This window comes from Erpetoichthys calabaricus, chromosome 12, assembly GCF_900747795.2.
Source record: "Erpetoichthys calabaricus chromosome 12, fErpCal1.3, whole genome shotgun sequence".
NCBI classification, from domain to species: domain Eukaryota; kingdom Metazoa; phylum Chordata; class Cladistia; order Polypteriformes; family Polypteridae; genus Erpetoichthys; species Erpetoichthys calabaricus.
The window spans coordinates 7,249,204-7,265,788 of NC_041405.2; the positions used below are offsets into that span (position 1 = coordinate 7,249,204).

The 16,585-nt window shown below is 41.0% G+C and overlaps 1 protein-coding gene across 1 annotated transcript in view; it reads left to right on the plus strand.

Moving 5' to 3' along the window:
- The window catches only part of LOC114643069 (syntaxin-1B), a 182,834-nt gene extending 167,118 nt beyond the window's left edge, over nucleotides 1-15,716 (plus strand). Inside the window, 6 exon segments of the mRNA XM_028791771.2 lie at nucleotides 875-983; nucleotides 3,696-3,769; nucleotides 8,037-8,174; nucleotides 8,285-8,320; nucleotides 8,322-8,396; nucleotides 15,562-15,716. Of these exon segments, the coding sequence (XP_028647604.1) occupies nucleotides 875-983; nucleotides 3,696-3,769; nucleotides 8,037-8,174; nucleotides 8,285-8,320; nucleotides 8,322-8,396; nucleotides 15,562-15,642 (513 nt within the window). The 3' untranslated portion in view covers nucleotides 15,643-15,716.
- Nucleotides 15,717-16,585: the final 869 nt, after the last annotated feature.

Sequence of the window (16,585 nt, forward strand, 5' to 3'; positions counted from 1 at the left end):
CATTCTGTCGTTTCTCTCTTTGGTTTCTCTGCTTACTGTTTTATTACGCCATTATCCTCCGTCTCCTATATTTCAGCTTTACCTTGTTCCTCTTATCTCCTTTGCCTGTTCTACATGCTTACTCTTCATCCTTCCTCAGCCATGCCTTTTTTTTTTGTCTCCTCTCTTTTTCTATGTTTCATCATCATGCTTTATTCCCTCACATTATTTATCATATCCATCCATTTACACTCTTGTTTTTTCTAATCATCTCATTACTTCCACTTTCTTCCTCTCATTCTTCTCTGGCTCTCATCCCCTTGTCCATTTTCTCTCTCTTCCTCCTTATGCAATTTTTTCTCCTTCTTCTTACCCCTTCTGTTTGTCATCATCTCTTCTAACCTTCCTAAACGGACTCTCTTTCTCCGTCCTCATGAACTCTGTTTTTTTGACATTCTTAAATGTTTTATTTCCCCTTCCTTACGTTCCATCTATCATCCCTCTTGCCTTTCTTCTCTAAATTCTACTTCTCTCTCTTGTTTTCCTTCCTTGTTCACCCAGTCATGTATTTCTGTCTACATCCCCCATTGATGATTCCTTTCTCCCTTACTTTCCCTGATCTAAAAATTTCCCTCTTTATGATTGTCCATCTCGTCACTCCCTCCATATTCATCTATTGATATTCTTCCTTTCACAATCTATTTTTATTTTTTCCTTCCTTACCCCCTCTCTTTCATCCTCTTCTTTCCCCTATTGTCTGTCATCTGTCTCCCTTACACTCCCTCTTTCCGACCATCTCTTGTTCTCACTGTCTCTTTCTTTCTTTTCTCATTTGATGTTTGGCTGCTCTACATTTTTTACTCTCCTTTTACCTCTCCCTTCTTCTCGTTCACAGCACTCAACGCTGTCACGCAAGTTTGTTGAGGTAATGACCGAATACAACACCACGCAGTCCAAGTACCGCGATCGCTGCAAGGACAGAATTCAGAGACAACTGGAGATCAGTAAGTAGCCGCTTTCATACAGAAAGTCAGCTGTGGATCACCGATGGTGTAACAATTTACACGTTTTATTATTCTGGTTTGTTTTAGGTATGTCTTTTTTTACTTCGTAGAAGTTGTTTGATCATTTCGAATTGAATCGAAAAAGTTTTATTTTATTCCCATTTTCTTCCTTTATTTATGAGATGCTGTTTGACGCATCACGTGACTGTGATTGTCATATCGATTACATCACAAGATGTGATGATATAAATATGGTCAAGATCACATTACACATTATCATTCGGTAGATCATGTTTCCTGAACATGAAATTTAATGTCGTAGGTCACTTTAAGAAGTGGGCTTCAGATATCGTTTTCGATTTTTGTTCATCTCTTTGACCCCTACTTCTGATTCTCGTTTTGCCGTCCTGATTTGGTTGTCATATCATTTGTCTTTTTGCGCTCTGACCTCTTTTTCCCATCTGTCTGCGATTTATGGTTCACGTTTCCATCTTCTGGTTATATTCTATTCTCACAATAATCCTTCAACACAAGCGTGTTAAAATAGTTAGGAACTGCTTCTGTGTGACTATAAGGCAATATCTATACTACTATGTTTTCATCTAAAATGAAAACGATCTCTGCCCACACTAGCGCCTTCACATAATTTATGAAAGCATCTCAGTGCATGTCAGTGCTAAAATGACTGAAAACGCGTATTTTTGATTTGATCTTCTTCTTTCGGCTGCTCCCGTTAGGGGTCGCCACAGTGGATCATCTTTTTCCATCGCTTTCTGTCCTCTCCATCTTGCTCTGTTACACCCATCACCTGCATGTCCTCTGTCACCACATCCATAAACCTTCGCTTAGGCCTTCCTCTTCTCCTCTTACCTGGCAGCTCTATCCTTAGCACCCTTTTCCCAATATACCCAGCATCTCTCCTCTGCACATGTCCAAACCAACGCACCTCTCTGACTTTGCCTCCAAACCATCTAACCTGAGCTAACCCTCTAATGTCCTCATTTCTAATCCTGTCCATCCTCGTCACACCCAATGCAAATCTCAATATCTTTAACAACGCTACCTCCAGCTCTGTCTCCTGCTTTCTGGTCAGTCCAACCGTCTCCAACCCATATAACATAGCTGGTCTCACTACCATCCTGTAGACCTTCCCTCTCACTCTTTGATTTTACATACATTGTTAATCTTTTTGCATGACCTTTGGGTGTAAGAGTGTAGGGTCAGCCATTCTACAGCACAACGGAGCAATTTCCAGGTTAAGGGTCATGCTCTTCTGGCAGTAACAAGATTTAAAATGGCAACCTTCCAGATGCCAGTGTAGATCCTTAGCCACAGAGCCACCATTCCGCCATATGATGTCGATGTTCCCTTACACTGGGCATGTGTGTATTGGCAGAAAAATCCATGAAGGGTTGGTAGTGCCGCAAGTCTTGGGATTTATCACAAAACTGTAGAGACTGGTAAATTGTTTGCTTTTTGCACATGTAGGTAAGCATCACAACATGTGATATGAAAAGCAACTCTTTTATATCCGCTATGTTGGAATATTTTTTTCTTCCATGAAGGCGACCAATCAGAGAATGAGACGTTGTAATGAGCAGGACCCAATCAGGGAAAGGCTATGTAATAAGCACAAACGAATCAGAGTGTGATTAGAGTCCACATTTTTAAAAGTCTTATGTGTTCACCCATCCACATTACAAAGCTGACACAGCACGGCTTTGGAGAGCGTTTTCAAAAGTCTCCATTTTTAGGGGTTTAAAATGTTAGGGTTGTGTGGACAAAACAGACTAATGCCTGCATTTTTAAATGAAACCATAGTAGTGTGGATGTAGCCTAAGATGATGGCTGCATAATTTCAGTGAAACATGGAAACACAAAATGCTTGACAGCAGGCTATTCACTCCATTAGACAATTGCCCAGAAGGTGCGACTTTCACAGAGTTTACTTCAGTCATTGTGGCCCTTCAGCTCTTGAATGCTCCTTGCCATCGAGGTATCACTAAAGGTGCCTTTGTTCAGGATAATGTGAAGTAGAAAGGTCCCAAAACACAGCAGAGGAACCATTGACCACATGTTTTCATATTGTGCATACGTTACATGGACTCTCCTAGATTCATCGATCAAATAGTATGACACGTGCATTTCGACTTATTCCCGACATATGCCTCTCTCTGTATGGGGCTTCTCCAGAACTGGATCCTGGATGACAAGTTACTAGTGTGCTTTTCGTTCCAATGCCAGTGAGTACTGACAATTCTTATTTTACTATTTTGAAATCAGAGACGTCCTTTTTACTTTTTCCAGTATTTTGTTCTAATTGCCTTCTGAATTGGAGACGCCTTAGGTGCAAGGCAGTACATACTTAGCCCAGACTGGGTGCCACTCCATTACAGAGACCAGGCATGAGTAATGCCAAAATTACATTCACACAATTTAGAATCTTTATAATTTTGTAAATCCAGCACATCTTTAGGGAGACATGAGAGAAACTGGAGTCCCTGAAGGAAAACTCAAGCAGACAGAGGCGGTTTAAGAATGTTACGTGTTTTATGTTATATCTTCTAAACGTCCAAAAGCTGAAAATCAGCACATCCTGCTGGTGAAATCTTCTACATCTTGATATCTAGATATGTCATTCTCCTGCTTTATCTTTGTTGGTACCTCGCCACTCACCATTGCCGTGAGCTTACAGACTGATTTGTTTTGCAGCTGGCAGGACAACAACCAACGAGGAGCTTGAAGACATGCTAGAAAGTGGAAAACTTGCGATCTTCACCGATGATGTAAGTAAACCCATATTAAATTCACTCGTCAAAAACCAACCAGCCTATCAGGATACTCTTAAGCCACTGTCACATTAAATGACTTTTACGATGATTATCAGGTATAGCCTGACGTAATCTTAGCGAGTCATGGAGAATCTCAGTCTGGGACTAACCATGACAGAATCGAACAGGTTTGATTTTTGTCTTAAGTTGTACGGGTTGTAAGATGCTAGGGGTCGCTGTTGCCCCTTTCAACCCAACAGACAGACACACAGGGTAAAATCACCGAGAAGGTTTTTAATTCTTTTCTTCTGGTTTGTAGTGCCCAAAAGCACCTCCGCCACCATTCACAGGCAATACAACAATAATAAGCACAATAACCAACATAAATCTCTCCTCCACTCCTCCCAGCAAGCTCTGTCCACTACCTCCCAACTCCGGCTCCCTTGCTGTGTTCCCAGCAGTCCTTTATACAGTCCTTGACCCAGAAGTGCTTATGTCCTTCCTCCCACGTGACTTGTTCGCACTTCCGGGTCAGATGGAGAATTGGCCTTTTCTTCAGCCCGCAAGTACTTCAGGGCTTCTGTCTTTGTGACTTAGGAGTACTTCCGGGCTATGGATGAGATATGGCTCCTCCAGTCCTCTCACAGCTCCTCCTGGCATCACCCATGGTACCCAACAGGGCTGAGAAACTGCGCTCCAAGTCCTAGGACGCCCTGCGGGAATACGGGGTACCATTACACTCCAGGGGAGCTGCCATCTAGCATTTTGGGTGAGGCATGTCCTGGAAAAGCTTCCTTCCCCCATCCTTTCATCTCAGGCTGGGATGAGCTGCCGTCCGATCGGCATAGGGTTTAGCTTTTTTGTGTACGAGATCTGACAACGATTAGCTGAAACTACGATGCATACACCATGGCCACAAAAACAGAATGAAAGTGGGAGTTTTGGACCGTGCAAACACAAGAGAGGCTTTCCTTTCCGATGTCTCTTGTTTGCCGAAACATGACAAAAAAGAAAAATGAGAAACAAAGAGACGAGATTGCGGTTGAACTCACCATATCTGGAAACATTTGCACAGCCCCTGGCACTGTCAGGCATCAGGTTAAGTGGCTACCAGAATGTGGGGAGTTCATGATACTTGTGAAACTTGAAACTGCTGAAAAGTCATGAGGGAGTCATGTAATCCGTCTTTCCCTGCATTTTCTAGTAATGCAATGTGTCATCCTCTTAGTTTTGTGGTCTGTGGCGTGTTCTAGATGGGTCTTACCTGTAATCTGGTGAAATCTAAGGAAATGTTTAGTAAAAGGAGGGTACTAGTGAGTGAGTGTACAAAACAATCCCCATTAAAACCACATTCTGGGCTCAAAAATTAATAAGTTCATGGCTTACGTGTAAATCTTTTGCCTCGGTGCACAGCTAATGATACTTAATCAAGTTGTAACTGGCCAAGAACTTACATTTGGTTAACACTTCTGTTCAAATCTGACTCTGTGCACGGTGGTAGCCCTAAACTATGGTTTTCAGAGATTTAAGGATTATCTAAACCTATCCTTGACACCTCAGTCAAGCCGTTATTCGTTATTATTATAGGTAGTTAAACTGAAGATGTTGGTGCTGATATTTAACAGAAATTAGAACATTAAGGCAGTAAGACCATGTTGAACCTATCAGTTCTATAGCCATGGTCCACCAGCCGCCAGGTCCTAACAGTTTCAATAAGTGAACAGAAAGTGATTCAAGTTAGCAAAGTGTGGAGGACACCATAGATATCATAAACACCAAATGGTGACAAGAGACGAGTTCCTCTAACATACAATTCTCAATGAGAAATAGTCCCTATTATGAGAAATATCTAATTAATTTCTAAACTAATTTTTACATGTAAGTGTGTAACATAGGCTTAATGTAGGCAAAGTGATGTGGAACGTCAAACCCCTCTGTCACAAATCTCTCTATTATAAAAAAAAAATCTTGGAAGGAGACGAGATGTGATTGTCTCAGAGACACCTTCATGTCCCGTGACACAAGAGATTTGGAAAAGTCCTGCATGGTTATGTCATACACATTTCTTGTAGAGAGAAAGAAACAATATTCACTCATGGGCAGTTATACATTGCGTTGTCACAATGTAATTCCAATCACGGAATCAAAATTCAATGTGATATGGATGAACAGGTAAAAGCGAAAAGAGATTGAATAAATGGACACAGGTGATATGTCAGAAGTGCGCCATGCGAAATGCAGATCACGCGGCATTGCAGCAGCACCAAGCCAGCAGCTGATCGAGCAAAGAGGAGGTAAAAAAAACTGCATTTGTTTCCCATTTAAGAGGGGGTGTCAGAGGAGCGATCGTGTCTCCGTGCATTGCGTTCAGTCTCATTTTAAACAAAGTGATTAGCAGAGACGCAAAGTGATTGATGCGTAGTGCAAGGGGTGGGCGACCGAAACGAGCATTGGGCGAAGCCCCCTAGTTACATTAAATTAAAAAGGTCTAGACTTTATTTATGCAATACAGATTCAATTAAACCATATGACAGGAGTATTACTCCTGTGGACACTGTGGTGGGGTGTATGAGCTTATCCCAATATGATGATGGTTATAATAATAATAGATATTTGGCCAATAGCTTTACTCAAAGTGACTTACAGAATCAGGAAACATTACAATGGCATTCAATTATTATTTTTTTTTACAATATGAGTTACGAGAGATTAAGCAAATCACTGGGAGTTACAGAGTATGGGGTGGATGGTGAACTTATGTGTACTCTGACACGGGTAAGCTCTTATGAAGAAAAAGAAGAAAAACAAGAAGAAGAGTACATGATATGTTGAAGGCTCCATTAGAAACGACAACCTAATGTGAGTACATGTCAAGCTAAACAAGCTCCTAATGAGCACCAGAACACCACAGTGCAGAAGTAAGAAAAAGAAATAAAAAGAAAACAGAGAAAAAAAAACAAACTATAATGTGCAAAAAGTCAAATAAAGACAGGGAACAGAGGAGCGTTAAATTCAGAGTCTGGCTTTTGAAGAACCTTTAAATAACCTGATGATCTTATCCTGTACTGCATTGTCAGAAACGCATTATTGGTTAATTTTTTTTTGAGTTTGCCTTTTCTTACAATGTGTTTTATTTCGATGTACTGTTATTTTTCATTGCTATTGTACAGCCAGAGTGTCCATTCTTGCTATAGTTGGTTTCTTTCTTTTGTTTTTGTATCGATTTTATAATTTAAATTGGTTTCTTACTATGTTAATTCTGGTTTTGCTTTCTCATTATGTGTTGGTGATATAACTTTTATCAATTTCCTTGTATTATTTAAATCTATGTATGTATTAATGTCCTTGGTATTTTGCTGGTGGATCACTGCTAAGGGGCCACCGTCAGTCTACAGATTCATTATGGGAAGTGAGTCTCTTAGTGCTTCATTCATTTGCTGACTTTCTTTGAGTGAGCAGCTGTTGTAAGTATTGGATTTTCTGGTTATGTAGATTTTTGATTCCGTTTCTTGAGTTTTGTCTTCTGGATTACGTTTTGGGACTTTCTTGCTCTGGCCAAATTCTTTTGACTCACTTTTCATCACTTTTGTGATTTTTGTGACTTTCTAATAAATTCCTGTAGTGCAGTGATCTTAAGCCTTAAGTTTTTCTGGTATTCCCTTTTCCTGACAGATATTTTTTTGATATTTTCAGACATAATCTTTGAAAGCCAGTTTCTCCATTTTTAGGCCTGGTTAGGCCACAGCCTCAGGCAGTAGTGTGGTGGCTGGCTGAGTAGGGGTGAGATCTTGTTTGGATGGGCCAGAGGAGATCCTGTCCTGCTTTGGTGACTGATTAGAAGATCTCAGACTTTCCAAAACTGAACACAATTTTGTAGGGAATGCATTAGCATGTTTTCATTTTGTGCAGTTTTTACTTGTTATTTTGAACTTGTATTTGTTTTTCAATGAGCAACACCATTTTGTAACAGATTGCTGGGAAAAGTGAATGTGCCTTTGTGGCACTTGATGTCACCGTGATTGAGCCATAAATTAAAAAATGAGAGAATTCCAATATGAAAATGATACGAAATGTAAAGAACACAAATAATAAAAGCATTAAACTTACCGAAACATCCGACAAAAGGTGGAGGTCCTGGTGATAGACAACGTTCAATGCCGTCTGAGAGCTCGACTTTCAAATAACTGGGTGACTGTGCTTGGCATTGTGAATTATGCTCCTTTTTTCATTGTTCTCCCTACACAAAGCACGCTCACAAGTTTAATCTTGCCTACTTGTACAGATCAAAATGGATTCCCAGATGACCAAACAAGCGCTGAATGAGATCGAGACCAGGCACAACGAGATCATCAAGCTGGAGAACAGCATTCGAGAGTTGCACGACATGTTTGTAGATATGGCCATGCTGGTGGAGAGCCAGGTGAGTGCCACAGTTTTCTACAGGCTGCCCGTTCCATGGTTTCCTTGGTTTGCCTTGTTGTATTGGTTTTGATGATTGGCACTCTGATTCTGCGCTTACCCTCTTTTCAGGGAGAAATGATCGACAGAATTGAGTATAACGTGGAGGCACTCCGTAGACTATGTGGAAAGGGCTGTGTCCGACACAAAGAAGGCTGTGAAGTACCAGAGCAAGGCTAGGAGGGTAAGTGAGTGGCAGAGAGTCAAAAGGAAATCTGGTTAAACTGCCTATCGATAATACAATTCTGCTTCCCTTTTCCATTCACCGATTCCCGCTGTTCATAGAGCCAAAGGGCAGAAATTTACCCCAAACATTCAGGTGTTACAATGCAGGCAGAAATCATTGCTTAGCTATGTTATTATCTTTCATATTTTGATTTAGATAGATAGATAGATAGATAGATAGATAGATAGATAGATAGATAGATAGATAGATAGATAGATAGATAGATAGATAGATACGATTTGTATCAGTTTCTTTGACCTACCTTAATGGGCATGATTTTTATAGATTTTTATATTTTGGGGAAAGTGAGTCCCATGCGGTTCATTTGAATGCACTCTGGTGAAGTTTGGTGGAATTATTGCAAGCATTGCATTTTCCTTGATTTGGATTACTGGCTGTTTGGTTGTGTTAGGGTCTTCAGGTGATCCTATTTTTTCCCTTATAATGTTAATTATGCAGTACATAACATCAGGCTTCAAATCCCATACTTTTACCACACAGTCAGTTCAATATATCCCCTTACTTTTACATTGTATAACCCCATGCAACCAGATAGAGTACCAGAGCAAGCAGGAGAAAAAGTTACAAATATGTTCATGTAAATACAGTGGTGCCTTGGTTTGCGAGCATAATTCGTTCTGGAAACGTGCTTGTAATCCAAAGCACTCGTATATCAAAGCGAATTTCCCCATACGAAATAATGGAAACTCAGATGATCTGTTCCACAACCCAAAAATATTCATATAAAAATGATTAATACAAAATATAAAGTAAAAATACATGAAACAAATTAATGGGCACTTTACCTTTGAAAAGAATTGTGGCTGGTGTGAGGGAAACGAGAGAGAGGAGAGAGAGAAGAGGAGGAGGAGGGTTATTGTGTAGGACGACGTTCACTCTAACTAACAGAATTGCTGCTGTCTGTTGGCTCACTGGAATCTTTTTGTTTTTTTGACGACTTTTAACAAGGAATCTATCCAATGACAGTTGCTTCTGCCTCCTTTTGAGGATTTCGTAGAAATGTGACATTGCATTGTCGTTAAACAGATTCATCGCTGACACACAAAATAAAAAAATGCTTTACGCACACACACATGGTCACAATGCTATAGTAAACAGTATCCACTCGTACGGATGTTGACTATATGATTAAGGCACGCCGACTGAGACTGAGCATGGGGGACGATTACCCACAATCCTGCGGAGAGAGAAGAACCGTCGGCAAAGCTGTGATCACGTGACGCTCGACAGTCAAAGCGTATACATACTACTCGTATTGCAAGATCTCACTCATTTATCAAGTTAAAATTTATTAAAAATTTTTGCTCGTCTTGCAAAACACTTGCAGACCAAGTTACTCGCAATCCAAGGTTTTACTGTAATAAGCTCAAAATAATAAAACCTGATAATAGGCTACCAGGTGGCTGACTGTCTTATTGTCTGTTAGTCTCTGGTCCAACGTGGTCCGCCATGGCCCTTGATCCAGCATGCTGTCTGCATTTGGCAGCAGAAACAACTTCTTCTCTTGGTGGAAAATGGCAGAGAGAGAGATCGAGAGATAGAGAGAGAGGACGCCACTTCAAGCCTTCTTTCATTTTCGTTTTGCAGCCTCCAACTCACCAAAGAAATAGCTGTATGCACAACTACCCCCCCCACCCCCACCCCCAGTCTAGCTTTGTTGCCCTTCCTTCCATTTCAAAGGAATGCACAAATGTTGTTTCAAATAAACAAGAAAAAAAGGTCATTAAGTCGTAAACTTGCTCTGCATGTTTTTGTTCTTATCAATAAAACTCTGGGGGTAGCATACAGCTTCCTTGTATTTAAAATTAGGTAGTTAGGCAATTGTTTAAATATTTTTATTGCTAAATATTGATAATAAAAAAATGTTATCAACCTACCTAAAGAATCTAGATTTTATTTGCTGTTACATCCGCTTTCAACTTTATCGCCACTGGTTATTGGATTCTTCTTTCGGATTTTGCTTTTGGGACATCATTGCAGCTGGTTTTGTTCTTTTGAGTCTTTCCTTGTATTTTCCTTTTTTTTTGTAAATAAATATCTTCCTTTACAAAGTTCTGGTGGTACTTGTCTCTTTACCAACCGGAGTTTCCTCAGTTCTCCCCTCTGGTGAGACATACTTTGAGATAGTGAAGCTCTCTCGTCTGATTTTTGAACTTTATGAGGCTGGTCTCCATTCTGAGGCCTAGACAAGTCCAAAGCCTCCCATTTGCCTAGACATTCGGGCTGAGTCTTATTTGGGCTCACTTGGTTTTTAGCTCTGGTCTGGAGAATTCACAACTTTTTTGACATTTTTGTGTGCGTGTGAATCATAATAGTGTGAGAAATGAAGACCATCTTGGTGTTCTTCATGCAACAAGTGGAATCCATGTAGAATTATAATAAAAAAGAATACTTCTATAATCTTTCTTTATTACTGTATAGAACTATCTCTCCACTTGTTTTTTAATAATACATTGAAATTGTGCAGAGATTATGCAGACACCCGATATTTGTAAGCCAGATTACTAAATAAAGAAACCTTGAGATCGATTAAAATTAAGGATGACACACTGGGGGTTCCCCAGGACTGAGCTTGAAAAGCCCTGCTTTAATGTGTAATTATGACAGACTGGAGGAAAATGTGAGCAAGAAACGAAAACAAAGAACGAAAAGAAAAGAAAAGGAGCTCATTTTCTGTGTCAGGTAAAGGGAATGTATTTCCAGAGCTCTAAATTTTAAGACTGATGCGTACAATGAATGAAAGCCAACGTCTGTTGACAATGAGTCTATTTTCCCCGATTACTTTTTCAGGCAGAGTAGGCAGCTACCATAAAATGAAATTAGTGTTGTAATTAAAGAGTCTTTATTTTGTGCTCATAGTCTGAGTGTGCATATTACTGAATAATTACCCGCCAAGCTGCAGACACTTAATGCGCACTTGAAGCTGATTTTTTTTTTTTATCTTTTTTTCGTACTCATGTAAGCGTACACCGTCCATCCCACCATTGTATTGTACCCACTTCTCTAATTTAGGGTCACGGGGGGCTCGTGTGTTATCTTGGCATCAGAGCAGCACCCAGCCGTGGGCGGCATGAATTTATGTGTCAAGGAATTGGGAGTGATTAAATAGGTTAATTTGCCATTTCAGTAAAATAATATCTGCAGGAGGTCGGAAATAATTCCAGTTCCACTCGCTTTTCCAGATGTTTAAAAATCGCTGCTAAGCCGTCTATTTGCTGTTGCTAATACTCGCAAAAAAACACCCCGCCATTTCATCTTTTATACATTCCAGTCAGTGCCACGGTCCCTTGCCAGCCCTATCTTGTCATGTATTCCAATTGTTAATACCTTACATCCTTTTCTTGGATTATATTGCTAGTAAACTTTTTGTATAATTGATATGCAGAGTTACTGCTGATAGCGAGCTGTTATTGCATTCAGAAGAAAACATTTTCCAACGCATCTGAAGCAAACCCCAATTCAAATGTCACATCGTCGGCAATGGATGCCTAATCCAATTTTAATTGTCTCCGTTGCATTCCAGCTGTTATGAATTCGCTCAGATATTTCTTCTTGACTGGGTTTGCAATCTAAACATGAACTTGCATGTCAGTCTATAACACCCTGACTAATTTAACCACTGTAGTTTATACTTTGACTCACATATTCATATATGACTTACGTATGATCAGTGTGTGCGTAAATCGACTCAGTACACACACACACACACACACATACCTGCTCCCGGGTCAGCCTTTTTTGCATAAGGTAAGCAGCTTATTAAATTTCTACACTTGTTACAATAAAGATTCCCATGCTTCATTTTATTAAGCGTAGTGCTGCTCCCATTGTAATTCTAATTTACTATTCGTAAAATGCAAAATGTAAAAATACGTACACCAATCAGCTACAACCGCTAAACCACCTGACTCTTTTTGTGTAGATCTCCATCGTGCCTCCAAAACAGTTCTGACCAGTTGAGACATGGACTACAGAAGAACTCTGAAGGCCTGTGGTATCTGCACCAAGGCATTAGCAGCAGATCCTTTAAGTCCTGTAAGTTGTGAGGTTGGATCTCCATGGATCGGACTCGTTTTTCCAGGATGTTCCACAGATGCTCGATTGGATCGAGATCTGGGGAAGTTGGAGGCTAAGTCAGCAGCTTGAACTCTTTGTTGTGTTCCTCAAACCATTCCTGAACAATTATTGCAGTGTTGCAGGGTACATTACCCTGCTGAAAAAGGCCACAGCCAACAGGGAATACCATTGTCATGAAAGGGTGGACGAGGTCTACAACAACCTTTAGGTAGGTGGTGGGTGTCAAAGTATCATCCACCTGACTGCCAGGACCCAAGGTTTCCTACTAGAATATTGTCCAGAGCTTCAAACTGCCTTCTTCCCATAGTGTATCCTGCTGTCATGACTTCCCCAGGTGAAGTTCTTGGTCATCCACATGATCTAAAAGAAAATGTGATTTATTAGACCAGGTCAACTTCTTCCATTGCTCCATAGTCCAGTTCTGACACTCACATGCCCATTTTAGGAGCTTTCGGTGGGGAACAAGGGTCAGCATGGCCACTTTGACTGCTCTGCGAATACGCAGCAAGCTGTGATGCACGATGTGTTCTGACCCCATTCTCTCATGAAAACTGTTATGTTTACCAGCAGTTTGTACTCCAGTAGCTCTTCTGTGGGATCAGACCACATGAGCTAGTCATCGCTCCCCACACACTTCAATGAGCCTTGGGTACCCATCTCTGGTTGTCCTTACTTGGACATCTTTTGGTAGATACCAACCACTGTATACCTGGAACACCCCACAAGACTTGCCGTTTTGGAGATGCTCTGACCAGCTTGTCTAGCCATTATAATTTGGCTCTTGCCAAGTTGCTCAGATCCTCACGCTTGACCATTTTTTCTTGCTTCCAGCACATCCCCTTCAAGAACAGATTGTTCACTTGCTGACTGATATATCCCACCCCTTGACAGGTGCCATTGTAGCAAGATCATCCATTTTCTTCATCTCACCTCTCAGTGGTTTTAAAGTTGTGGCTGAAGGGTGTATCCTCTAACATTATTTTCTATTAATCACATTTGTTTTAAGTAAGTGACTTCTTGTTTCTTAAAAATGACATTTGTAAAAGTGCAGGTGTATAAGGACCACATAGGCCTGCTGCCTTACAGAACCAGCCTTCTGATTTCAAATCCCAAACCGCAACACTGTATGTGTAGAGTTCACACTGATTCCCCAAGACAATAGGAGTTTTTCTCCGGGTACTCTGATTTTTCCAAAAGATGCGTGTACCAAGTTGATTGGAAATTCTAAATCACACAACAGCAGGCGACTCACCCCAGCAATCCCATTGTCTTAAGTCGTAGGAGTGGGCTCTGTGTGTGCGAACATGGAGAACCAATGGGCACTCAGCCAGCCAGAAGTACAATGAATAGAATGCAGCAATGAGAAATAAGGAACATTTAATTCTTGATGTCAAACCCACGAAACCCTCTCTGGATTACATAATACTACTTAATACTGTTTTTTAGTTATATATATATATATCTTGTGTACTGCACCTTTTGACTCTGGAGGACGATATTTCGTCCCACTGTGTACTGTAAGTATATTGTTAGGATGACAATAAAGCTCTACTTGACTTGACTTGACTTGAATCTGAGGATCCGAGAATCGGATGGGCTAACCTGTACTTGGCCAGTAGCCACACCACATGCACTTCAGAAGAGGTCATCTATCTGAACCAAAGCATGTTCAGGCCCAGCCAGTAGTTGGATGGGAGACCATCTAGGTAAAGCATGGGTTGCTGCTGGAAGACGTGTTGATGATGCCAGCAAGGGGCACGTACCCTTTGGTCTGAATGTGCAGTGACGGGGACACCGTGCTGTAAACATGTTGAGCTGTCCTTCAGATGAGATGTAAAAATGAGGTCCTGACTCTGTGTGGTCATAGAAGATCACTGGTCATCCTTCATAAAAAAGCATTGGTGTATCCCAATGTCCGGGCTTAATTGCCATCCATGGACCACGTAATCATCCCCTATCTCTAATTGGCTAACTATCTCTCACCACTTCACCACCTAACAGCTAATGTGTGGTGAGTACACTGGTGCAAAATGGCTGCCGTCACATAATCTAGGTGGATGCTGCACATTAGTAGTGGTTGAAGTGGCTCCCCACTCACTATGAAAAGCACTTTGAGTAATGAGAAAAGCATTATATAAATGTAAAGAATTAATAATTATTATTACCATTACTTTGTTACTTTGCTTTTCATTTCCATCTGCAATATGAATTGTGAGTGCCATCCCAGAGGGGGATTCCTTGCCTGGGAGGGATGCCACAATAAAAGAAACTACAAGGAAAGGCTCTCTGTCTGGATGGGAGCAAGAAGCCTTATCCATTAGGGAGGCCAGTATGTTAGAAGGACCAGAGGAAGCAATAACATCTGGCTACTGTATCCACCGATAAGCTAGAGGGCAGCGTCCCTGAGATTCAGGTCCCAGTTGGATACCCACAGGGCTTCATGGGAGCCTATTTTGTTGCAAGGGTCCCACCAGTGGACACTGCAGAGGATATGGTTCCTACTTTGTAAAACTCAGAAGTGCTTTTGATAGACCATATCCTAGCCCCAGAAGTACTACCAGGTCAAAGATAAAGGGAACAGGTAGTCAGAGTTGGGAGGCTCATGGGAGGAGAGTGGCTTGTATTTCTGTGCTGCTTATACTTTGATTGTGTTAACCTGTGTGTTACGGTAGCGTTTATGAATTTGTGACTGTATTGGGCGTGACTGTGTCTGGGGTTTGGGGCTCAATGGCTCCCCCTGCTGGTTACAGAGTGCATTCAATCACCAGGTACCCTAATTTTTAGAAGATAAAATCATCTGTTCCAAAGTGTTGCAGATCTTTTATTGTCCAATGAATCTTTTTAAGAAGTTCACTACAGATCATCTGTTCAGTCATTTTAAGAAATGCAACTTGACGCAGCTCCAAATTGAAGGTCTGCTTTTCTGCTTGCTGTACTTGATTTTTATCGGATTCACTAATGACCCTTTTTTTTTCTCTTTCTCTCCTTTCTGTCTGTTTCATCTTCCCTCTCTTCCCTCATGCAGAAGAAGATCATGATCATTATCTGCTGCGTAGTACTCGGGGTCGTCCTTGCATCCAGCATTGGAGGAACTCTGGGGTTTTAAAAATACAAAAATGTAGGAATGAAAACAAAAAAAACGAAAAACAAAAAAAACAAAAAACAAAACACATACAAAAAGCATACAAGAAAGCAAGTGAGAGAAATGAGCAAAATGAAAGAATGCAAGAAAGAAAGAGCAAAGGGGAAACATCAGGGGATTGCACGACAACAAAAATATTGATACAAAACAAAATGTTCGTATGTAATACTAACAATGTACATGCATTGAAGTTCAACAGCACATAATTCAGCTACCTGTAATGAAATCATGTTTTTTGACGGTGACAATTAAATCAGGGCATCCATTTTTGCCGAGTTTAAAGGTTGGGCTTGACGACGTCCAGAACTGGGGTGGACTGGGGAACGGTGGAGGGGAGGGGTGCCGTTTAAAGCCAAGTGGACATTAAAAGAAAAAGAAAAGATAAAATTGTGAATAGGAGCCTCCAGCAAAAGGAAGACTTCCTTCTCCAATGATCTATGCGTTCATTTTCTCAACTTGCTGAAAAATGTTTCTGCCCGTAACAGCTAGCTGGCATGTATGTAAAGAAAACCCGTGAGCTATAATTCTGACCAGTGGATTTTATCCCACCTCGCATGTAGAAGACTGTAAGAGAAAGAAGGAAAACACAACTCCCTTCTTTAATCCTCCGACTCCCTAAACCCAGAACTTTCCTGCACCCAACTGAAACAGTCTCTTCAGTTTAATGGAATCCCTTCTCCTAAGAGATCAACCCACGAGATCTGTGAGAAGCAGCACAACTGCAATGAACCCAAACCATAGGGTTCACATCTAACGTTTGTGAACTGTCCATATGCTGCTTGGCAGTGTTATGGACCAGCGTCAGCAGAACAGCGAAGAAGCACACTGTTAAGTCCCCACTCCCCACGGCCAGGCTCCCCTTAACCATTCTCACACAACAACGAAGCAAGATACGAGAAAACCTCTC